The sequence below is a fragment of the Eptesicus fuscus genome, chromosome 4, assembly GCF_027574615.1.
Source record: "Eptesicus fuscus isolate TK198812 chromosome 4, DD_ASM_mEF_20220401, whole genome shotgun sequence".
Lineage (NCBI taxonomy): Eukaryota > Metazoa > Chordata > Mammalia > Chiroptera > Vespertilionidae > Eptesicus > Eptesicus fuscus.
In genome coordinates, this window is record NC_072476.1 from 70,115,991 (window position 1) to 70,142,341 (window position 26,351).

General features: G+C 35.7%; 1 protein-coding gene across 3 annotated transcripts in view; it reads right to left on the reverse strand.

The window, feature by feature from the left end:
* Window positions 1-26,351, reverse strand: part of TENT2 (terminal nucleotidyltransferase 2) — a 72,067-nt gene that overhangs the window by 12,713 nt on the left and 33,003 nt on the right. For 2 of the 3 annotated variants that reach the window (XM_008161979.3, XM_054715124.1), the window contains exons 5-12: window positions 26,134-26,248; window positions 25,951-26,042; window positions 23,537-23,615; window positions 21,507-21,576; window positions 14,574-14,650; window positions 14,074-14,202; window positions 8,573-8,616; window positions 1,757-1,893 (exon numbers count right to left, since the gene is read on the reverse strand). In XM_008161979.3, coding sequence (XP_008160201.1) covers window positions 1,757-1,893; window positions 8,573-8,616; window positions 14,074-14,202; window positions 14,574-14,650; window positions 21,507-21,576; window positions 23,537-23,615; window positions 25,951-26,042; window positions 26,134-26,248 — 743 coding nt within the window. The remainder of the gene's footprint in view (window positions 1-1,756; window positions 1,894-8,572; window positions 8,617-14,073; window positions 14,203-14,573; window positions 14,651-21,506; window positions 21,577-23,536; window positions 23,616-25,950; window positions 26,043-26,133; window positions 26,249-26,351) is intronic. The other variant, XM_054715125.1, reaches the window with a different exon arrangement.

Consider the following 26,351-nt stretch of genomic DNA (forward strand, 5'->3'; position numbering starts at 1 on the left):
GCAGAAATATAACTTTCTCCTATGTGTATCCTTTTCCCTCTACACAAATTTCTCCCAATCCTTAATTTATATGACATAACAGATGATGCCAAAATGGTCTAACAAATTAGAGTGTGTTTTGTAGTTAGACCTGAATTTGAATCCGTTTTCTCACTATCTGCTGTATTGACATGAGCAGGTTCACAAATTCCCCCTAAGCTTGACAGGGGGTTATTTTTTAAGGATTAAATGAGATAATACATGGGAATCACTGAACATACTCTAAAAAGACACTAGATAAAGAAATATTCACTAAATATTAGCTATTTTGTTACTGCAGTATCTGAACTCTAGAAGTAACCTTTACAGTTTATGTCCTATGTTTCATATAGTCTTAAATCTTTCTTCATCTTTATATTAATGAAGGCTCCTTCCATTTTGTCCTTGATGCCTGCACTTACATTTAGGTCATTTTTAACCTGGTCTATCATAATTTCATTCTTACTGAACTCCTTTCTTCCAGCACTTTTCCTACTCCTTTTCTTAAACTTAATCAGCAATTTTAGTAATCTTAAGGATCTTTGAATCAGGTCTACAATCTTACTTTTTGCTTCAAAATTTATTTATTTATAAATATTTGTCAAGTACCCACTATCTGGCACTGAACTAGGTAGTAGAGAAACAACTTTAACTAAACAGTTTCAAACAGTTCAGTATAAGCTTTACTTCGAGAAATTTAAAAAACATTTTATCTTTCATGCTCTATGTTTAAAATCATCATATATAAGTCAATTTTCTTTAAAGTTACAACATCATAGCACATAAGACGATATCAACATTGTGGTAAAGTATCATAGTTAAGAGTGTGAATTTTGTAATCAAAACTATTTGAAATACTCCCCTTACAAGCTGTGTGATCTTGGTGCAAGTTTCTTAACCTCTTTATATGCCTCACTGGTAAAATGGGCATAATACTAGTATAATACCATCTTATATGGTGATAATGTAAACTGAATGAAATAATACATATAACCTGTTTAGAATGTTTACCCCACCTAGTAATAGCAATTTATTACTTACTACTATTATCCCCTCTCCAAACCTCTTCAGTGTGGGATTCTGTGGTCACTGTATTTCTCTAATTTTTTATAACTCCTAAGTCCGTTCTCCTTCTCCTTCAAGCTTTTCTAAATTGATCAGAAGAGCTTCGAACAAACCCTAATCCTATTCTCTGAACTGAGAACTCCCATAAGAACTTAGTTATGTCCAGTCTGATTATATACTTTAATCTTTCATATTTACACATCACCCTCAACAAAAAACATGGAAAAGGATTATTCCTTGATTTGTATTTCATATACCACAACTATTAAATTCAGATATCAGGTATTAAGTAAATCTTTTCCCAAGTTGCCACAGCTGTGTGTTTTACTACAAATTTTCAGTATCTAAAAAGTAGATGTTCCAAATGATATACTACCTACATATGATCAACACAAACATTTATTCAGGCCCTACTATGAAAAGAGGCAGCTAAACATAAAATGGGATCACTACTGAAAGCAACTAAAACTGGGCTTACTGAGCTATAATTTTTTTAGCTACGAATATGAACTCTACTTAGTTTCTAGTAATTAATCTTTAGATATTAAATTTTATAAATTACACATTTCTGGACAAGTTTACAGCAATGAAGTTGACAAAAATAAACTTTTGACCAAATTTGTAGCATTCACTTATATAAAAATGAATAAATACAATTTGAGGTTTCACTTACTCAAATTCCGTAGCATAATACTTAAGAAAGCCCAGTAAGAGGTCCCCAAGATTTGATTCATTCTTTGAGAGGTAAGGAGGAACATTACATGGAACTTGATGTACAAGGTGCAATTGTATAGCAGGACTAAAAGATTCCTGTCAGGAAAAAAAGGGGGCGAAATGTAAAGCCATTTAAAACATACACTAAAAAATAAAATAAAAATAAAACATACACTAAAAACTTTATACTGATCTAAATAAAGTGCTCTGAAAATGAAAGAAGAAATTTTTTTTTATGTTAGTATTTTGGAAATTTGAAGATTTTCTTACACTTAAGTTTACCAGTGTTTGGAGTAGGCCAGAAAGTATCCGAAAATCTAAAATAATCTAATCCTTAGCTGAGATACAACAAACAATGAATCTGTATGCTAACAAAGATTTTCTAACTCATAAATAAAATCTTTCTGTACATGCCAAAACTCCATGCAATAACATATAGATTTCTTTACAAATGTATCTCCTTTTAAATTATTTCTATAAGGAGCAGTTGCACTTAATAAAGGTTATATCAAACACCAGGTAAAAGAGCTCTTTCTAACTACCAGTTAAAATTTCTCTCAAAGGCCATAAAAATAACTTTAACAAATGAATAGTACCTATACCAATTTAAAAATTTTTATTTTGTATCTTAGAGGGAAGATAAAATAGACATCCAACATCAATTGAACTTGAAAAGACAAAGAGGGCAGGGAACAGAAGAAAGGAAAATACCAGCAAGCAATATTCAGCAAACTTTTACCACAATATTCATAAAGGAGGTTATCATTTGCTTGTAATCCAGGACCAAACAGCACACTTCTTAGAAAGAATACTAATGGGTACTTATTCTTTTTGCCTATGGTATGCCATTCATTTTTCTATTTAATTTTTCCTCTAATAGCAGCAAGTTCTGGCTCTAAAACACACTAAATGAACTATATAGCTTCAGGTAATATATATCTGTCTGCCTGAAAATAAAAGAATTTAGTATCTAATCTTGTTTTTCACTGCTAAATATAAACTCCAATTTTGCAACTGGCTGCTTGCCCTAATCCAGGATCTGGAAAAGTGGGGAAAGGACAGCTGGTTGTTAAAACTATTTACAAATGAAAAAGAAAATGTTTCCTAAGGTAGTTAGCACAGTGCCCTCAAAAAGGGTTTTCTATACTCCCCTTTGCCATCAAAATAGAATTTTTTTTTTCAAAAAAGCAACTGGTTAAGGCAGCAGAATGACAATTACACTTAACATTCCCAACTCTAACAAATCAATCTTGGGTTTATTGATATCGATTAAATTAGTAATGTCTAAATAACTCAAGATAACTGCATTATAATACAAAGAATTGGGATATTGCATCTATTTATGGTAGTCATCAAAAATCGTCACTAAAAAACAAAAGAGCAAGAAAATCTTTTTTATTTTTTATTTATTTTTTTATTGATTTTCCACAGAGAGGAAGGGAGAGGGATAGAGAGCTAGAAACATCGATGAGAGAGAAACATCGACCAGCTGCCTCCTGCACACCCCCCACTGGGGATGTGCCCGCAATCAATGTACATGCCCTTGACCGGAATCGAACCTGGGACCTTTCAGTCCGCACTGAGCCAAACCGGTTTCAGCAAAAGAGCAAGAAAATCTTAAGCTTCCGTCCTCTATCCCATTATCTATAATTCTATCAATAATTTTTAACCACCAGAAAATGATTCAGAAAAAAAAAAAAAAAAACTCTACTCCAAAACAATTTTTTTCTTAGACTAGGGGGAATAAGAACAAAGCCACAATTTATAATAAAGAGTGAAAGCAGAAGGAAGAGCAGGTATACTGCCTCTATCATCTTTTGTCTCTTAAATGTTATGTGCAAAAAATTGGACTTAGGACATTACTTAAAATTGTAAAATTTAAATATTAGTTTCTGGCAAATTAAAGACAAAGGTATAACGAGTTCAAGTGACAAGGAAAATAAAAGTGGGTCACTGTTTAATACTTTCAGCTCTGAAAACTACATACTAATTTTGATTTCTAGCACCTAGCACAGTAAGCATACAATTTATGAACTGATGGTAAAATAGAAGGTATTTTCTTACCTGAAGTTTAACACAGTTTGGACTTCCTTTAAATTTTTTATTTTGTTCAATAATTTTAAAGAAAAGTATCAGCAATTATGAGATTAAAACTGAAGTTGTGAGACCTAGTCTACTAAAATGATTGAATGACCTTGAACAAATTTGGCCAGTCTCCTCTTAAGCTCCACTGTTTTCACAGTCATATACAAAAGGGCCATGGTTATACATACTGAAGGAGAAATAGAAATAAATAAATATCAAAGTCCAAAAGAAGCTACAAGTACTAGTAAATAGGAATTTCATTTAACCTTAAGAAATTCCCACTTTTGGTTCACATTACAGAAAAAATCTCTGCTTTAAGAAAAATTACATCTAAGATTTTTTTCAAAACAGATCTCCCCCATTGCAGTTATACTACTTTGGACATGATGGGGTGGGTAGAATTTACACTAACATATTAGAAGCACATAAAGAGCCAAAAGGAAAAAAGGTATCCTTAAAATTACAATCTAAATTTGTGGAAAAACAACAACTCATACAATATATAGTAATATCTATTTTTTATTTTATTGACTGATTTTTAGAGAGATGGCGGGGGGAGGGGGGAGAGAGAAATATAGATTTGTTCCATCATTCATGTATTCACTGGTTGATTCTTGTATGTGCCCTGACCAAGGATTGAACCTGTAACCTTGGCATATCAGGATGACGCTCTAATCAACTGAGCTACCTAGACAGCATTATAACATCTACTAGAGGCCCAGCACGTGAAATTCATGCACTTGGGGGGGGCCCCGCAGCTGGCCTGTGCCCTCTCGCAGTCCAGGAGCCCTTTGGAGGGGGGGTGGGGGGGATGTCCAACTAACACAGAGGCAGAGGCAGGAGAGGTTCCCACCACCGCTGCTGCACTCACCAGCCATTAGTCCCGCTCAGGGCTCTGGCTGAGCAGTGCTCCCCCTGTGGGAGTGCACTGACCACCAGGGGGCAGCTCCTGTGTTGAGTGTCTGCTCCCTGGTGGTCAGTGCATGTCAGAGCAACCAGTCGTTCCACTATTTGGTCGATTTGCATATTAGCTTCTTATTATATAGGATTTTTGGATGACTACTGTTTCATTTTTTTAATGTAGAGAGAACTTATTGTTTGTTTTTTCAATATATTTTATTTCAATATATTTTTTTACAGAGAGGAAGGGAGAGGGATAGAGAGTTAGAAACATCGATGAGAAAGAAACATCGATCAGCTGCCTCCTGCACACTTCCTACTGGGTATGTGCCCACAACCAAGGTACATGCCCTTGACCGGAATCGAACCTGGGACCCTTGAGTCCGCTCTATCCACTAAGCCAAGCCAGCTAGGGCTGTATTACTTTTTAAGGTTACATCTTATTTTGGGCTTCTCATAACCAAATGTATAATGAATCAATTCTATATGATATTTAACACGTTAAGCGCCCAGCCTGTTTTGTCTTCCGGACGGAAAGTATAGTGTCAGTCACTGGAGATTTACATGGCGCTTAATGTGTTAAATGCTGGTATTTTTAAGGATATATATTTTCCATTTCTCTTCAATCAATGCCAAGGTAAGGAAAAATTTTAAAGGCAATCCCTTGAAAAACATCTGAAAAGTTCCATTGTTTTGTCAATACAATTGTCTGCCAATATGGCAAAAACATCTTCTGCCATATTCTATTACTAGAGGCCCAGTGCATGCACTGAAGAGGCGGGTCCCTCAGCCTGGCCTGTCCCTTCTCACAGTCCGGAAGCCCTCAGGGGTGGGAGGCGACCCGGTGATCAGGGGAAGGTGATGCCCCCACCACACCTCTGCTGCTGCCACAGCCGGCACTGGTTACCTGAGCCTCGGGCGGCACTGGGCTGCTGGACAGCCGCCATCTAAGTCTTGCCGCGGCTGGGGAACTCCGAAGACAGGCGCGGAGAGCAGCCGGACATGCCCCGGTGGGGCTGAGGAGACTGGGCGCCACCATATTGTGGCTGTGGGCACCATCATATTTGAGGGCGGGGCAATCAATTAGCATATTCCCTCCTTATTGGCTGTGGGAGCCATCATCTTTAATAGATAGGATGGGAGACTGTGCCCATAATTTCTTACTTCATCTTCAAAGTTTGAAATCTGGACAATCAAAGACCTTCTGGAATAAATTAGACTGGCTAAACTTTTACTTGATAACTTTTCCTTAAAAAAATGTGTAGAGCCCTAGCTGGTTTAGCTCAATGGATATAGAGCATCAGCCTGAGGACTGAAGGGTCTCAGGTTCGATTCTGGTCAAGGGCACATGCCTAGGTTGCAGGCTTGATCCCCAGTAGGGTACATGCAGGAGGCAGCCAATCAATGATTCTCTCTCATCATTGATGCTTCTATTTCTATCTCTCTTTCCCTGTCCCTTCCTCTCTGAAATCAATAAAGATATATTTTTTTAAAAAATGTGTAGATGTAAAGAGTAAGTAGATATAAAGTAGAGTTTTACCTGAATAGATAAAGAACTAAATAATATACTGAAGTTCTACCAAGCTTTCTTTATTGTATACATGTAAACAGGTCACCACCAATCTGGTGATGTATGTTAGAAAACTGATCAATAAATTTCTGTTACATTATATCAGATTTTAGTGAGATTTTTAAAGTTTTGAAATCAATATAAATAAGTATTTAACAACCCTAACTGGTTTGGCTCAGTGGATGGAGCGTCTGCCTTCAGACTCAAGAGTCCCTTGGTTGCGGGCACATCCCCAGTAGGGGGTGTGCAAGAGGCAGCTCATCGATGTTTCTCTCTCATCGATGTTTCTAACTCTCTATCCCTCTCCCTCCCTCTCTGTAAAAATCAATAAAATATATTAAAAAAATAAGTATTTAACATAAAGTATGAGTACTATAATAAGGTGATTAAGGCATAAGCTTTGTAGTCAAACCACTTAGGTTTGAAACCTTGTTCTTCTATTACATGAAGTTACCCAGCTTTGCAAAGATTCTTCACCCATAATATAAAGAAAATGGTATTCATAGGGTTGTTATAACAATTAAGTAACATAATGTATGTAAAGCTTAGCAGCAATAGTATTAACTAAATATTCATAATTTAATATATGCCAGGCATCATCATTATTTTAACTGTACATTTATATAATAATGCAGTATGGTTAGGTCCTAAAACTTATAATGTGTTATTTCAAAATTAACTTCCTATGCTTTTAAAAATTTAAGTAATGTCAACTTTAAAATAATAGTTTTATTTTTTAATATATTTCAGAGAGGAAGGGAGAAAGAGATAGAAACATCAAATGAGAGAGTCATTTGTGCCCCCACTGGGAATCGAACCATGACCTCCTTCATAGATCAATGCTTAACAACTGAGCCACGTCAGCCACGTTTCATTGTCAGTTAAAAAAAAAAACTTCACCAAAAATTTTTTTTTTGTCTTTTCAAAGGTATTCAGTGAAAGCCTGTTTCATTTTTCATGTTTAAAAGCATACCCTAGTACTATTGGGAACTCATTATAATGGTTCTTCATAATAGCAGAATTTAGTTTTTAAAAGGAGGAAAGTAAGATATGCAAACACCAAAAGGTAGTTGTTATAAATGTGTCCTCTAGAAGATGACCCACCACAAACTCGGAGGTCCCACTACAGCAAAACTCTATTTCAGTAAACCTTTCATTACCCAGCACCTTGCATGTATGTACTGCAATTATTGCAATAACTGAGGTTCAAAAACAAGATCAGTTCTTTTCAATTATCAAGAATTAAATTATATTTAATTTAGGTTCTATGTCAAGTGTATTTATTATATTTTGTGATACATACAAAATAAGTAAGTTCTTTAAATACTGACCACTAAAGCTAGATACTATGTTTTTCTTTGTAATATGACCATTTAGTAAGTTTAAAAAAATAACAGGTAAAAATTATGTGGTTTCAGTGGATTGGTCAAACATTCTAAACAAGTAGCTCAAATAATATTTTCAAATAAAACCAGGAACAAGGCTCACTATGGAAGAAAACAAAAATAGTAGGACTATAAAACAAGGCAACAGAGAATTGTGGAAAGAACACAAAAAAATGGAAGTAACAAAAGTATTCACATACATTGCAAATATGTACATTACCAAGGTTTTCTCTAAACTCAAACTGAGAACATACTAAACTTTTTCTAGTAGGTACACTTTATTTCTTGAGTATTTCCAAATTGCTTCAGCAGGATTCTTATTATGCAACAAGGATAGAGTACTATTGTTACCTCTTTTGCTGTATTACTTAATAAAACCAAATGAAAGATACAATGATTATATCAGATTGTTCAATTTCTTAATTCCCCCCCCCCCTCTGCTTTCAAAATATACATACATTGGGCTGAAAAACTTCTGAGTTAACTAACTAAAGAAATGCTGTAAAACTGTATTTTAAGAAAACTAGAATGAGTCCAAATGGGACTAATTTAACTCCCATTAGGGATAATCATGAGCTTCATGCACAAAATTCCACCATTAAAAAAATGACCAGATTGTCTGCCAATAACAAAATAAATTATCAGTCTTCTGAAAAAGTATATGAAACATTTTTAATGTTCTAATGGCCAATGACTCAGCCTATAGAGAAAATGTTATAAATACTTTGAAGGTTATGTAACTATTACTACTTTTATATTTACATTAACACTACATAAATAGTCCCACATATACTGGTCACAATATGTATTATAATAATTTATAAGAAACACTTACTGGGTATATTTTTTGGATGGATGGAAGGATGGGTTCAGGTAAGGCTATAAAAAAAAAAAGTTTAAAGCTTCCATGATTCATGTAATTCATTTTACAAAACAGTAATTTGTCAGCTAAGACCCTCTGATATGAAACTATAAGGGTTTCTGCAAAAAGTCAACAGTTTCCATATATTTTGTGAAGTTAATTCTGATCCCTAAAAATTTTAATTCAGAATATATCTAAGTTGGCAATTTAAGGTTTGTTAATAAACTGTGCATATTTTAATGTAAACCAATATTCTTTACGTGGTTTTAGAATAAGCCATTAATAAATAGACACACATCATCTGATCCAACATCAGACACACACACAAAATAAGCAAGACAAGAATTGTTCTACAGATATTAAATGGACATTGTTAAGATGAATGTAGCTATAAAAAAAATTTAAGTACAGTCCAATGATACAGTCCAACAACGGTTCTATCACAATTATGCCTTTATTATTTAATTTCTTCTAACAAACAATAACACTAAAATTAAGATAGTTTGTGGAAACTGATCTACTGAAGAAAAAACACTGGAAGAAAAATCTTCAACTTCATTACTTAATTTTTAAAAGAAAGCCTCAGCAAATTTTAGAAATCTAAATCAGGAGATATGATCCAACATTCTATAAATAAAATTTCATCCAAAGGAATCATTATCTTCATATGCTACTATATTTTTAATTGTCATTCTTCACCCTTCAATAGCTTTACCCAAATCCAACCTTACTAAATTCATTAACAGTCATTTCACATCATTATACAATAAATGACATTAAAGGCAAGGTTCCCAATATTCACAACATAATAAATAACTAATATATAATGTTTTATGTCACAATACAGATATATGTATAGACTTCTTTAAGATTAAAGACCAATATAGTATCATATGATAAACTATGATAATTTAAGAATTAGAAATACATTTTATATAATTAAATAAACTTAGTAATAATCATTAATTCAGTTTCAACTGGCTATTTAGCAAAAACATTTTAAAATGACTTCTGGAATACATTAATATACATATAATCAACCATTACGGTCAACTTAGGTCTCCAACTATGATTATAAATGTAAACATTTCTACCACATAGTATTTAAATTTCCCTCCTGTATTTCATTACCAAGTTGAAAACTGGAATAGAATACTCTGGAATATTCACAGTGTATGATTGGGAATATCAGAAAAAACTTACTCATTGCCTACCAAAATCACTTAGAAAACAAGGTTACATCTTTCCCCAGAAGCATTCAAATGCACAAAATTCTAAAAGACCCTACAAATAAACTCAAGCCCTAGTCACTTTAATTCTAAAAGTCTCTATATTTGTATAACATTTCCATGGCTTTCTAATAATTGTTATTATAATATAGAAATTGGAAAATCTTATTAGAAATTACTTTTTTTTAATTAAAAACCTAAATTCCTTTCCTACTGAATTCTCATAATACATTAAAATTGTAATTTAAAAGAGGATGAATAAAAGGTTACAGAGAATATTTTTTAAGTTTATCTCATTCTAGAATTATAATTAGAATGCTAGGAGAGTAATACAAATACTAACTACTGGTTTAAGGTCTTTTAATAGAAAAAAGAGTAATTTGGAAGCTTCTGGGGGCAGAAATATCATTCAGTAAACCTCTGTCTGAAAAACAGATTTAAAAACACTAGTCATGACAGAAGCAATTAGTGTACTGTAGCAGTCATTTACACATATGTAGCCTATTACGGACTATTGAAATTCATTCTAGGAAGTGTTTTTAATCTTTTCAACCTTTCTACATACAGAGGACCTGTTTCCTTTATCTGTTCCTGGCAGAAAAAAATATTAAAGCACTTAAGAAGTTAATGGTAACTTAAAAGTCATCTAATCCAACTATTCATGTATCAATGAGAATATTAAGGCCAGAGAGGTAGAATAACTTGGCCAAAATCATAAACACTAGTTCATTATGGTAGACCTCGAACTGGTCAATACAACTTGCAGACTCTTGTACGAAACAAAAGCAACTACTTATTTCAATGCCTCTAATTACTTCTAGCAAGGAATAGCTTAAATTTGCAAAAGGACAGAGTTGCTGATGTCCTTTAACAAAGACCTAGAACCTAGAAATGGTTGATGATAGTACATTAATTACAAATCAACTCAATAAATGGGACCACTCTGTCAAGAATAAAATATGTTTAACAAAATCTAAACCAAATTTTAACATAATTTCATTACACTAGTAAAATACTATGTTTAAATTTTCAACTTCCTTACAAAATCACCTTGAGCTATCTGTGATTAAAGTACATTTTTCTAAAGAAGACCATCAAATTAAAAAGCATAATGTAACACATTAAGAGTGAAGAAATAGGGCACGTATGGATGTTCATCCATGTTAAATGCTTTAGTCAATTTAACTAAAACTAAAAAATTATGAATAGATAGTAGGTGGTGATATGAGGTTTGTCATATTATTCTTTATATTTTATAAGAAATATGTCTAATCTCTTCAAGTTTTAATAACTGTGAATTGTACATAGTTCACTAAAAAAGCATCAAAAGTACCCAGGCCAATGTGGCTCTGTGGTAGAGCATCAGCCCGGGACCAAAGGGTCGAGAGTTCAATTCCCAGTCAAAGGCATGTACCTGGTTGGGGGCGTGTGTAAGCCGACCAATCAATATGTCTCTCTCACATCAATGTTTTTCTCCCCCCACCCCCCACTTCCTCCCTTCCACTGTCTCTAAAAATCAATGGAAAAAATATCCTCAGGTGAGCATTAACAATAACAAAAAAGCCTCAAAAGTAATTGGTGTTTTAGATTGAACTGCAAAATTGGACACAAAATGATTAGTGATATGTGAAGTAGTATCTAAAACAGCTAATATCATGTTTCAAATCCTACTAGAGGAGCAAATCAGTCATCAAACTAATGTATATTTCAGATTAGTAAGCAGTAAAAATATATATATTATAATTAGCTTGAATTTTTTCTGATAAGTAATTCATAAAACTTTGACCCATTTTAACCATTTTAAGTCTCACCAAGTTTAAAAAAAAATCACCTGATTTCATCATTCAAATAAAAACACTCTTATTTTATATTATAAAAACATCTACAATTACAGTCACATATAAAGGACACAACTCCTGCTATCCGTAAGTAACCTGATAAATTTTTAAATTTTTGGCACATACCTTTTCAATACTTGTTATACATATGAATATATATATGAACTTAAATATAATTTTAAAAAACTTTTTATCCTCACACAACGATATTTATAGAGAGAGTGGAAGGAAGGGGGGGGTGGGGGGAAGAGAGGGAGGGGGGGGAGAAAGAGAGAGAGAGAGAGAGAAACACTGATGTGAGAGACACACATTAATTGATTACTCCAGCACCAGCTCTGACTGGAGCCTGGGATCAAACCTCCAATCCAGGTATGTGGCCTTGACCAGGAATCAAACGCATGACCCTTTGGTGCACAAACCAATGTTCTAACCGCAGAGCTACACCAGCCAGGGCTAGTTACTATTTTTTAAATAAGTTTGGTGTCATGTTGTATATGTATGTCATGTTGTGTACCCTGAATCTTTTCTTATATCATTAAACATCTAAAAATCATGATTTTTAGTAGCTGTGTACATTTCACATTGGTATATACTATAATTAATTTAATCATCCACATTCCTAAAAACTTAGTATATTTCTAATCTTTTACTATTTCAACACTATGAAAAACAGCCTTATAAATAAATCCATGTAAGCATCCCTGATTATTACTTTACAATAAATTCCTAGAAAGAAAACTACTAATTCAAAGAATATAAACACTACAACATCACTTTCTAAACTGTGGCAATAACATTAACTCAGAACAGATCAGATTCTAGACATCCTAGTAAATAGTCTTCTATTATAATAACACTAGAGGCCCAGTGCACAAAATTGGTGCACGGAGGGGGGGTTGTCCCTCAGCCTAGCCTGCACCCTCTCCAATCTGGGACATCCCTCTCACAATCCAGGACTGCTGATTCCCAACTGCTCGCCTGCCTGCCTTCCTGATTGCCCCTAACTGCTTCTGCCTGCCAGCCTATCACCCCCTAACCACTCTGCTGCCAGCCTGATTGATGCCTAACTGCTAGCCTGCCAGCCTGTTTACCCCCAACTTCCCTCCTCTGCCGGCCTGGTCACCCCTAACTGCCCTCCCCTGCAGGGTTGATCGCCTCCAACTGCCCTCCCTTGCAGGCCTAGTGCCTCCCAACTTCCCTCCCCTGCTGGCCATCTTGTGGTGGCCATCTTGTGTCCACATGGGGGCAGGATCTTTGACCACATGGGGGCAGCCATACTGTGTGTTGGCGTGATGGTCAATCTGCATATTACTCTTTTATTAGATAGGATAGAGGCCTGGTACAGGGGTGGGGGCCAGCTGGTTTGCCCTGAAGGGTGTCCCAGATCAGAGTGGGGGTTCCCTTAGGGCGTGGGGCAGCCTGAGCTAGGGGCCTGTGGTGGATTGCAGGCCAGCCACGCCCCCTGGTGACCCAAACAGAGGCCCTGGTATCTGGAATTTATTTACCTTCTACAATTGAAACTTTGTAGCCTGGAGCGGAGCCAAGCCTTCTGCTCACTCCGCAACAGCAGCCATTTCTGTTTAGAGTTTATTTACCTTCTATAATTGAAACTTTGTAGCCTGGAGTGGAGGCCTAGGCAGGCCAGGGCTGCAGAAGCTTGGCTTCCTCCTTCAACCTTAGCCTCCTGCTCTTTCCAGCTCCGAGGCTGCCGTTATTTCTGTTTGGATTTGTTTACCTTCTATAATTGAAACTTTGTAGACTTGAGTGGAGGCTTAGGCTGGCAAGGGCAGGCGGAAAGCTTGGCTTCCTCTGTTTCCTGGGAAACCCAAGCCTCTGTGGCTGTAGCCATCTTGGTTGGGTTTATTTGCATACTCACTCTGATTGGCTGGTGGGCATGGCTTTGTGGGTGTGGTGAAAGTACGGTCAATTTGCATATTACTCTTTTATTAGGTAGGATCAAGTTTTCACCCTATTTCCATACTAGCTCACAGGGAATAAATGCTTCTTTGATCAACAGGAAAATAATGTCCTTCCTATCTCAAGTGAAAAACAAAAAACATGATGAATGATATGTGAGCTTATTTTTATAGGCCTTCTGAACATTCACTCATCTGCCTGAAGAAAATAGTTCCACAATACAGTGGTGAAAAGTTCTTTGAATACAAAAGTGAATACAGAAAACTGTGAAAAAAACAAAAGCACCGTGAAACTGCTCTTTAATGCTTTCCAGGGAGCAACATTTCTAAAACAAGTGTTCAAAGCAACAAAACAGAAAATATGGTCTAATGGACCTTAGATGTAAATGTTTAAAACAATACTATTTGAAGTAGGGTCTATAGGAAAGATACCATAATAAAGTTTAGCTGCATTTCCGTTTTAAAAATTAGGAAAAACCCGTAATACTTACTTTGTAAGTAGTGCAAAACCATCAACACAAGACTATAGCTGCTTAAAGTACCACGACTGGCATCATTTATATCATGGTGACTTGCCCACTTCTTAATCACCAGTACTAACGGACGAACTCGATTCTCAACTGAAAGTAAAATTAAAACTTAAAAATTGTAAGAAGACATTATATTTTCTTTCAACGTTTCCATAATTTCCCAACTCCATGCTAATAAAGAGTACCGCCTCCCTGTGTATTAAACAGTGTTCACCATAAATGTATCTTATTTCTAAAGCATAGCTACCTTTTTAAAAACTGCTAATTATTAAAATTCATCTTATTGACCTTTAACTTTGGTAGTATATAATTTTAGTAAGCAATATATTTTACATATAATATAATAGGACATTATAAACACAATTAAAGAGATGTCAGTATTTACTGTAAACATCTTTAAAAAGGAAAAAAATGACAAATAAATGAAAAGCTGATAATTATTTAGAACTAAACAAACTTACGATATGCATAAGTTCGGAGAAGGAATGTGTTTCTTATTCCAACAATATTGTTTACATTCAAGTCGAATTCCACACAACTATTAAAAAAAGAAATAGAAAAACTTTAGCTCAAGTACAAATTAAATTACCTCACTAATAAATGAATGTATATCCAATGATGTAAAAACAGCATAGGCCCAAAGGCCCAAGACCATAAAGTGAAGCACTAAAGAAATAAGAATGAATATGTACTCAGTATATCATCTAAATATGATCTAGTATGTTTTAAAAATATAAAACAGGATTACTGTTGAAAAGATTTGTAATATATTGGTAATAAAACTCAATTATCCTTTAACAGAAGAAATTTAAAATTTTGCAATCCAATCTTTTCCAGACCAAAAAAAAAAAAAGTGACCAAAAACATTTCTAGACAAGTTATCCCACTAAGTTATACATTCTCAATTAACTTGAAATTAGAGCATCTTTTGATTTTTAAAAGCAGAAGAGGCAAACAATAACAAAATAAAAGCTTTGTCTATACATTATATTCCCGGAAAAAAAATTGGTAAATTAAAATACCAATAGAGGCCCGGTTCACAATTTCGTGCAACAGTGGGGTCCCTCGGCCTGGCCTGCTGGATTGGGCCTAACTGACTCTCCGACATTCCCCGAAGGGTCCCAGATTGTGAGATGGTGCAGGCCATGCCAAGGGACCCCACCGATGTACGATCGGGTTTGGGGAGGGACGGGGGAGGTTGGCCAGCTGGGGAGGGACCGCAGGAGGGCTCCAGGGCATGTCCAGCCCATCTCGCTCAGTCCCAATCAGCCGGACCCCAGTAGCAAGCTAACCTACCAGTCGTAGCGTCTGCCCCCTGGTGGTCAGTGCACATCATAGTGATTGGTCAACCGGCTGACTGACTGCCCCGTGGTGGTCAGTGCACATCATAGTGAGCAGTTGAGCAGCCTTAGCATATCATTAGCATATTACCCTTTGATTGGTTGAACCGACGACCAGACACTTCTTTGAAAGTAAAGATACACTTCGCATATCAGGCTTTTATTGTATAGGATGCCAAAGCCACTTCTTTGAAAGTAAAGATATGCAATTCACAATTTAGAAAAAGGAACAATATTAATGAGATCTACAAAAAATGGCTAAACTCAAAATGAAGATTACTTAATGTATAAGAGTTTTTCTATGAGTCTTCCAGTTAAGATGTAAGTGTAACTAATTGTGGTACTCACCTCCTCCCACAATCATATCAGAATTACAACTAAACTACAGAACAACCATCGTTCAGAACTGACTGAACGGAAGTCCTACAACTAGGGCATTGAAGAAGCCACATCAAGACTAGTAAGAGGGGTGGAGATGCAGAATGAGCTGATACCACTCCCATATGTGGCAGACAAAAATCAGGAGTGATATCTCGACTGCAGAGGTACCCCCTTTAGGAGTGAAGGGTCCCAGCCCCACACTAGGTAGGCCTCTCCCCCAACCCCCATACCAGGGTCCCAGTGCTGGGAAAAATAGTCCCCATAACTTCTGGCTGTAAAAATCAGCAGGGGAAATTAAAAAAAAAAAAATCAGCAGGGACTGAGGTGGAAGGAGGGCTGCTAGAGTCCAAGGAAGTTCCTTTTAAAGGGTCCGTGCATGGACTTACTTGGACTCACTCCTTAGATGCAGCACTGGGCAGCAGCTTGAAAGGCACCAAGAGACATATGGGGAGGAAATGAATTGTTTGGCACCAGGGCGAGAGCTGGAGGGGCAGCTTTCTCCCAGAAAGAAGTGCTGGCAGAAGCCATTGTTCCTTTGATAAGCCCTATCCCTACAGAACCAGCAAGCAGAAGCCATTTCTGAGTCTCCATTAATCTATCACTCACTGATTGCCACACCCTAGTGATTACCTAAGGCCCTGCCCCACCCAACTTACAGGCCCACCCAAGCTGTTTCTAGTGGCTTTTCCATAGGAATGGCCTGTCTTGACTTATGCTTCAGATTTTCCTAAATCTCCCAAACAAGTAGCATCTAGCCTAAGTGTGCTCCGTGCCTCTTGCTAAGCAGCCCCAGGCCTGGCAGTAGTAACAGCCAACCTTGGTTCACAACTTGTCCTTGCCTAGGCACCTCTAAGCCCAGCACATTAGCAGCCATCTACAAATTGCTTTATAGCTTATGCCAGGTGATTCCAGGCAGAACACGGGTGGCAGCTGACCTTGGCCTGCACCTTCCTGGAGGCCTCAGAGCCAGCTCACCCAATGGATAGTTTCAGACCACATCAAAGCACCACCACCCAATCACCCTACAAGTAATACACTAAAGAAGGAGACTCAGTGGGCACTGGAGCCCCAGTGAAGTAAGTCCTGCTCTGTGGTATGGGCCCTAGCAGGTCAGGTCAGTTGGTCTGTAATAGCAGCCAGTCCTTGCAGCAGATAGGCCTGGGGATAAATCCCTCTCATTGATGTGCCAACAGCAATCAAGGCTCAACTACAAGAAGAGTACAGAGCCCATACAGAGGGAGCACACCTCAAGTGTCCAGCTTAGGGAATAAAAGAGACTGTGCCACTGGACCCTACAGAACACCTACTACATAAGGCCACTTTATCAAGCATGGGAAATGTAGCAGCTCTACCTAATATATAGAAACAAACATAGGAAGGCTGCCAAAATGAGGAGACAAAGAAACATATCCCAAATGAAAGAACAAAACAAAACTCCAGAAAAAGAACTAAACAAAATGGAGACAAGCAATTTATTAGATACAGAGTTCAAAACATTGGTTATAAGGATGCTCAATAAACTTAGGGGAAGAGCAGATGACCTTCAACAAAGATAGAAAACAAAAGCGGAACTAGAAAACTATAAAAAAGAACCAGTTATGAATGAAACATACATTAACTGAAACAAAGAATACATTATAGGAGCTAAGGCTGGTATGGCTCAGTTGGTTGGAGTGCTGTTCCATACATTAAAAGCTGGCAGGTTGGATTCCCAATTACGGCACATACCCAGCTTAGGGGTTCAATTCCTGATCAGGGCGAGTACAGGAGGCAACTGATTGATGTTTCTTTCTCCCTCCCTTCCTCTAAGAGCCATAAAAAACAAACAAAACTCTTACAGTTAATAAAAGCAGGTTCATTAAAAAAAAAAAAAAAAGAATATATTACAAGGAATTAACAATAGAGCAGATGAAGCAGATGATTAAATCAAAGACTGAAAAGATAAGGAAAAAGAAAACACCCAATCAGAATAGCAAAAAGAAAAAAAGAACCCAAACTGAGGGTAGTATAAGGAGCCTCTAGGACAACTTCAAGTGTACCAACATTCATATCATGAGGATGTCAGAAGAGAGCAAGAAATTGAAAACCTATTTGAAAAAATAATGACAGAAAACTTCCCTAACATGAAGGAAAATAAACATACAAGTTCAGAAAAGAGAATCCGAAACAAGAACCCAAAGAGGCCCACACCAAAGCAAATCATAATTAAAGGGCAAAAGGTTAAAAAACAAAGAGAATCTTAAAAGCAGCAAGAGAAAAGCAGTTATTTACCTACGAGGGAGCTCCCATAAGACTGTCAGCTGATTTCTCAACAGTAACTTTGCAGGCCAGAAGGGATTGTCAAGAAATATTCTAAGTAATGAAAAGCAAGGACCTACAACCAACATTACTTTATCCAGCAAAGCTACAATTTGGAATTGAAGGACAAATAAAGAGCTTCTCAGACAAGAAAAAGCTAAAGGAGTTCACTACCAAACCAGTATGACATGAAATGTTAAAGGGTCTTCTTGAAGAAGAAAACAAAAAGATAAAAAATACGAACAAAATGGCAATAAATACATCTCTATCAATAAATGAATCTACAAAACAAAATGAACAGAAACAGACTCAGATAAAGAGAACATTTTGACAATTGCCAGATGGGAGGGGGCTTTGGGTAATGGGTGAAAAGGGTGGAGGGGTTAGGAAGTACAAATTGGTTGTTACAGAAGTCATGGGGATGCAGAGTACAGCATTGGGAATATAGTCAATAATATTCTAATAACTATGTGTGGTGTCAGATGGGTGTGAGTTGTACTGGAATGATCACTTAGTAAAAGTTATATAATGTCTAGTCATTGGGGCATACACTGAAACTAATATAATAACACTAGAAGCCCATTGCACGAAGTTTCGTGCAATAGACTTTTCCTTCACCTGGCTGCCGGCACCAGTTTTCCGCCAGCAGCAGTTTTCCTCTGGCCACCCGCCGATCGGAGCGCCTCCAGCCAGCGCGATCAGCCACCCCGAGAGGAACTCCCGATCGGGAGGCGCTCAGATTGGCGGGTGGCCAGAGGAAAACTGGTGCCGGCAGCCACACAATCGGCCACAGGCGTCTTCTGCCGCCACCAGTGTCTTCCGCAGGCCCCATGGGTCCTCCCGCAGTGCCAGCCATTTAGGCCTGCGGGAGGAGCGGGAACGGGGACTCGCGAGTCCCACCCCCCCACCCACTCCTACTGCCAGCCAATCGGCCACCCTGAGTCCCGCCCCCCGCCGGCCCAATTGTGGGCGTAGCGGAGTGATGCAATTTGCATATTGCCTTTTTATTATGTAGGATGTCAACAGTAATTGAAAAAAATTTTTTTTAACATATTTTTAATTTTTTAAAGTTTTAACCTTCTAAAAAAACAAAAGTTTTTTCATGAAAACAATGCCTAAAATAAAAACTTAACAAATTTATTTTCTATAGCTTTTAATCATAAAATTTAAAATCTACTGTTTCATATTTTCTTGTTTTAGGGAAAGAAATCTTGTAATTTTTCAATTATTCACACATACTGATACAAACAGATAGTATTATTAACAGTTTAGATATCACATACATATATATATATATATATTTGGCTTTGGGAAACATGGTAAAAATGGATTTATATTCTTTAATTGTGTGTGTGAAAATCTAATAATGAAACCAATTTTCACTTCTATATAACTCAATAGAGTAAAACATGTAGATGGTCACTAGTCTAAAATTAAAAACTTTTCAAAAATATGAATACAGAGCTTTAAAAATATTCATAGCAATTGCTTCAAGTTCTACTTCTGAAAATACTAAAATAATCCTTCCTATGGAAAATAATTTATGCACAAAATGCTTACTCGAACTAGTTAATGACAAAAGAGTCACTCAATGAAATACATAAACTCATTAAAAATGAAGCCAGAAAATATTCAATGATATAAACAGTGTTCATGATATTTTGTTAAGTAAAAAACTATGGGCTCAATTTTAGCTGTAAAAGCTCATACATTCATTTGCATAGTAAGGGACTGAAAGGTTTACATCAAAGCGTTAACATCAGTTATCTTTGGTTGTCAGAGTGAAGTTTTTTTTACTAGTTTGTATACAGAAAAATTATAAAATGGAGTTATAAAGAATACTTAAAAATAAAAAGTTTGTATTATAACCTTAAATAAAAAAGAATAGAATTGTTTATATAACGACAATTTTTTTAAAAAATGTAATTAGCTAATGTTTAGTTTGTTTTATCTCCCTATATCTTTGTGTTTTAGACTTTATTTCCTTAATAAAATTCAATACAAATTTATAGAGTAGATGTTTTGATGAATGAAGGGGAAGGTTTGAGTCAGGAATACAACTAAAGTTTTGTTTAAAATATATATATGTATATATTATATACATGTGTATATAATATATACATATATGCATTATATATGTGTGTGTTTTTTTTCAGTCCATTCAGATTACTCACAGTAGTTATGTTCTATAAAGTCATTTCAAACAGTAACTTAGTGACTACTAAACCATTACTCCTAGGGGAATAAAGTCATGTTTCCACAAGCCTTCAGTCACATTTTCATCAGCTGATCAATATGTAACTAATTTCTATGTGCATGTCTGTGTAAAGACACCTTATTTAATAAGCTGTTGATTCACTAACAGTGAACTCACAGCCAAGAGTACTGTAACTCATGCCTGAACAAAGCATATCTAACACATGTATTTTCCCTATGAGGACAATCACAGCTTTGTACACAGAACCACTATACATGGGGCCATTTTAAACAGCAAATCCACTTACAAAAAGCACAAAAAAGTAAAAAACATGGCACTAACTAGACTGTAAAAAGGACAGTATGAAAGCTGAAACAAGAAGGCAAATTACCATATTGTTTAACCTCAGCTGGGAATGTGCGCATTGGGTGACTCAAAATTTTCTGCATTGCACATGTCTACGAATTGGTAAAAGAATTAATTTAGGGGAATGAGGGATTATAAAATAAATTTCATCAAGAAGAATTTGCAAATATGGAATGCATGAATAATGAAAATCAGCTGTGTTTATACTTACACTTATATTTCAATATTACTTTTATAAAATTGAGCTAGAAAAACTTGACTTATCAAAATCATATCTATTTTTCAGAAAACAATCATTTTTTAACCGAAGAAAGAGTCAAGATCTAGTATTTACATTTCACAGTCAGATATTATCTAAAAGATTGTAATTCCAATACCCATAAGAAATTGAGAACCCAGGCAAGTAGAATATACAGATTTTCAGGAATACAACTAAATATACAGGAATACAACTAAAGTTTCCCTTTGACACATAAAAATTGCATCAATTAAGATATGTTCTTAATACATTAATTACATTTCCAAAAGGCAAGTGATCATTAAAAAATATGAAACATAAATATGTATATATTCTTTAAATTGGGTAGTCTCAAATACTCAAAATTTGAAGCAGAACAACTACATACAGTTAACCATGAAAAATTGGTCAGACCATTTTCAAAAATTATTTCAAAGACTCAATCAAGTGAATTTCAAAAACTGATGAAGACAAGCTATTATGTTATAGTAACATTTCTTAATTATCTACATCAAAAGAATATCTAAAAATTATTTAAAGCAACTGAGAAAAAGGGAATTCAGTAATTATTTACCTGACTTTATCCCTGAACTTCACAATTGGCACTTTTGCTCGAATCAGCTGAGGTCTCTCAATGTAGCCAGCTAAAGGATAAAAAATAATGTCAATATCTGCAAATACTTACCAAATTCATAGTGTATCAATGTATAATTTTTTAAAAATAGTATTTTCCTAAGCTAAGATCATTTAAGAAAACATAGTCTTTGAGAATGAAAGCAAAGAAGGGACATTGTAGAATTCTTCTAAGACTGGAATTTCCAATACCATTTAGAGGGCTTTATATTCAAGTATTTTCAGAAATATGGTCTAATGTTCAATAACATTGATAATAAAGTTCACCGGAGCATTTTAAACATGAAAAATATCTAAGCTAGCAGCAGTGGGATGGCTAAATTCTGGTCCAGCACATAGCAAGATGTCATGGCAGTCATAAATAACATATGTACAGAACCTTAAATGCTTGCAACGTGACACACGGAATGGTGACACATTCAAATAAGTATGACCTCTCAGGGGAGAAACATATCCTACCTAATAAAATAGTAATATGCAAATTGACCGCACCTTCGCTACGCCCAAGCCACACCCACCAGCCAATCAGGGCGAGTATGCAAATTACCCAACAAAGATGGTGGTTAATTTGCATATGCCGAGGGAGGGAGGAGTGAAGACTGAAGACAACTTAGAAGGAAGACGGAGGAAAAGCGGAAAGCAAGATGGCTGCCAGAGGGAAAGCCCGGGCGGGGCGGGGCAGGGCGGAGTGGGGCGGGTGGCAGAGGTGCGTGGCTGCAGGCGCGGCGGCCACAACAGGATTTTTCCTGCAAATGGGCTACTAGTATCTACATATTTTTACTTCCATCAAAGTTTAAAACAATTTTTTTCCTGAGTTTAAAGTAATATATCATTCATTATGGAAATTTGGGGAAATACAGACATGTATAAATAAGAAACTCTGCAAACTTTCCCAAATGATCCATTTCCCAATGTTTTAACTAAAGAAAATGTAACACCAGATTTTTAAAAAATAAAAAATTTCTGTGCCCAGGCTGGTGTGGCTCAGTTGGTTGGCACTGCCCTGTGCACCCAAAAGTTATCTGTTGGATTCCCAGTCAGGGCACATGTGGGCTTGATCCCAGGTAGGAGGCATGCTGGAGGCCGTTGATAGATGTTTTGCTCTCTAGTAGATGTTTCTCTCTCCCTCTCCTTCCACTCTAAGAATCAATAAAAATAGTTTTATGAAAAATCTGTTATAATGCATTATCACCAAAATCATAAAATATACTAAGCTTCAAATAGAATTTATATGTAAGAATTCAGTGAAATTTAGTGAAAAATAAGGACTTCAAGTTCCAAGTACAAGTTCTAATACCAATCAAAAACCAACTATACTCCTGCAAGTTACTGATCCCATGTTCACCAGTCTTCTTAACTATTAAAAGCCACAAAAAAGAAAAAAAAAAAGACAACTTTCATTTGCGTTAGATGATCTCTAAGGTCCCTTGCATATTTAATATTTATAATTCTAATACTAGCTATTAAAAATAACATTGGCCATCAACAATTTTGCTTTCTGTTAAGAGTAATTCATTTGGGTTTCATGTTCAGTAATCATATTTTTAAAATCTGATGTCATAAATTCCATATCATTGCAAAACAGATGAAATTCTCTCCCTCACCTAAGACTATCTGAATCACTCTTATGGCTTTATAGAGATTTTTGCATTACCGCTATTTATAGTCCATGCTTAGCTTCCCTAACAATCTACTAGTATAACCTTTTGAGAAAAAGAACTGAAGCTTGTATATCTGAGTTCTCCACTGCATTCAGTGATATTAGTAAGTGAATTCAATAAAGAATTGTTGAATAAATGGTTATTCTTTTAATCAAAACGAAAAGGGAATTCATTTGGAAAAAAAGGATCCACATAATACCTATCCTGACCGGAAAATAAACAATTCTTACCAGAAAATAAAGTGAGAGAGACATTTTAAGTAAATAGTTAATGTCAGATGACATATGAACTTGAGGCATATCCGACTTACAAAGTCTAGTACAGAAGTGTTTATGGACTAAGGTGAGTATATGCCGTGCTTCAGTCTTCTGATTTACCTGAAAAAAACACTGAAAAGTTAAAAATAAAGTGTTTTTTCATTACCTTTCTTAACTTAGTGTTTTATTTTCTTAATGTATCTCAACAAAGAGAAAGCATATAAAGTATACTTTTCTTTGGAGTTACTTTTCAATATAGACTAAACTGCATCACAGGAAAAGTCAAAGTTTATGTTGTCTTTCACATCACAATTTCTAATTCAATTCCTGATTTTAAACCTAATGGAAAATTTTAAAATATTGAAAGACCAATATATGCCATGTTTTTCTTTAGTATAAATGTACAAAAAGCAATGTTCTCTAAGAAAAATAAACATAATTTTAACTTTCTATAACATGTTTTATTTCCCCATCTAGATTAAGGATAAGGTTCAAATCTATGGTGTCTCAGTACAAGCTGTGAAATGATTTAGACATGTGAATAAGACTGAAAGGTTAGTGAGATGTGCCTGAGTATAGTATAATTACATGAGAGAAAGTGTTAAAACTGTAGTGTAGACAACTACTTTTATTATTTGAGTTTTCTTTTAATTTTCCTTTGTTTGATTTCAAAGCCTAAAATAAAGTTTCTTTCCTGAAATGAATCTCTTTCTGATTTGCAGTAAATAGAAGCCAATTTTATTAGTGGAATAATAGGAATAGTTAAAATATATATTACCATTCAATAGATTTTTCTTGTCTTTTTAAAGAGGTAGACTATAATAAGGCCTTTTAAATTATACTGAAATTAATTTAATCCTTGATAATTCCGAAAGGATCTCAGCATATTAAACAGGCTGCTTCAGGTAAGCAACTACTGTTGTATTAAGGATACACAAGAGTATTAGTTAAAAGGAAATTCAAATAAACCTAATACTAAATAACAAAATTTAATAAAAATAAAAGAAACAAAGCCAAAATATCAGAAGAACTATATCACAATAGCTTTATTTTAATTTTCAGTGAAACCAATCTTTTTGTATTCCCAAATGATAACTCCAAACCCCATAGCATTTTCAAGGTAGTAAAAAAAAAAAAGATTAAAAATAGAACCACTGAAAACTAATATGGGAAGAAAATAATACTGCCCTAACTGGTTTGGCTCAGTGGATAGAGCATCGGCCTGTGGACTGAAGGGTCCCGGGTTCGATTCCGGTCAAGGACATGTACCTTGGTTGCAGGCACATCCCCAGTAGGACATGTGCAGGAGGCAGCTAAACGATGTTTCTCTCTCATCGATGTTTCTAACTCTATCCCTCTCCCTTCCTCTCTGTAAAAAAAAAAAAAAAAATCAGAAAAAAAAAAAAAGATAATACTGCTCTACCTAGTTTGGCTCAGTGGATAGAGCGTCAGTCAGCCTGTGAACTGACGGGTCCCAGGTTCCATTCCGGTCAAGGACACATGCCTAGGTTGCGGGCTCAATCCCCAGAAGGGGTGTGCAGGAGGCAGCCAATCAGTGATTCCCTCTCATTATTGATGTTTCTATCTCTCTCTCTCCCTCTCCCTTCCTCTCTCTGAAATCAATAAAAATATATTTAATAAAGAAAATACTGACATATGTTCTTCTTTGGTGCAACCCAGTAACATACCTAACCCAATGATTATTCAAAAGAGGCAGAGCTCTTTAAAAATAGTGAAGCCGCCCTGGCTGGTTTGGCTCAGTGGATAGAGCGTCGGCCTGCTGACTGAAGGGTCCCGGGTTCGATTCCGGTCAAGGGCATGTACCTTTGTTTCAGGCACATCCCCAGTAGGGGGGGTGCAGGAGGCAGCTGATGGGTGATTCTCTCTCATCGATGTTTCCAACTCTCTGTCCCTCTCCCTTCCTCTCTGTAAAATAATCAATAAAATATATTTAAAAATAAATAAATAAATAGGGAATGGTGAGCATTTTAAAAAAAAAAAATAGTGAAGCCATCTTGCTTTAACAACTTAAAAATAAATTAATGTTACCGAGTCCGGTTTGGCTCGGTGGATAGAGCGTCGGTCTGCGGACTGAGGGGTTGGTTCCGGGTTCAAATCTGGTCAAGGGCATGTGCATTGGTTGCGGGAGCGACCCCAGTGGGAGGTGTGCAGGAGGCAGCTGGTCGATGATGTTTCTCTCTCATAGATGTTTCTGGCTCTCTATCCCTCTCCCTTCCTCTCTCTAAAGAATCAATAAAATATATATTTTTAAAAAATTAATGCTAAAATTCCTGTTATGCTTATTGTACAAACACCTTAAAGGAAAAAGTAGTATTTCCTGGGTTTCCTTGAATTACTATAAACAAAGAATCCAAAGAACTAAAATAAAACAAATTATTTTCCTCAATGACTTTTATATAAAATTTCTTAAATGACTTAATATGAGAATAAATGTTTCTTTACTTACTGGTTCATCTTTAACAACTAGACATAAATCACCATCACTGCTCCGGGTACCAAATCCATTTAAAGAGGACCCAACCAAAAAAAGTCTGCTTTCTAGAGAAACAGAAGAGAATTATAAGATATTATTTCTAATTTAAAACAGAAATTCATATACATAATGGGCATGAAAAACAGGGAAACGTACGTGGAAATAATTGCTGAATTTCTCTCTGCAGCTGTGCTCTACAGAGTTCTTTCTTCTTTAAATCACTTACTTGCTGCTGACATGCTTCAAATAACTCCAGTATCTGCTGACTCAACTTTAATCCACCGCAAAAAGAAGTAAAAAAAATTTGTTCAGAAATGTGTAACTACCACAGTGAGAAGTGTAAAACAATACTACCAACAGTATTTAGTATTTTA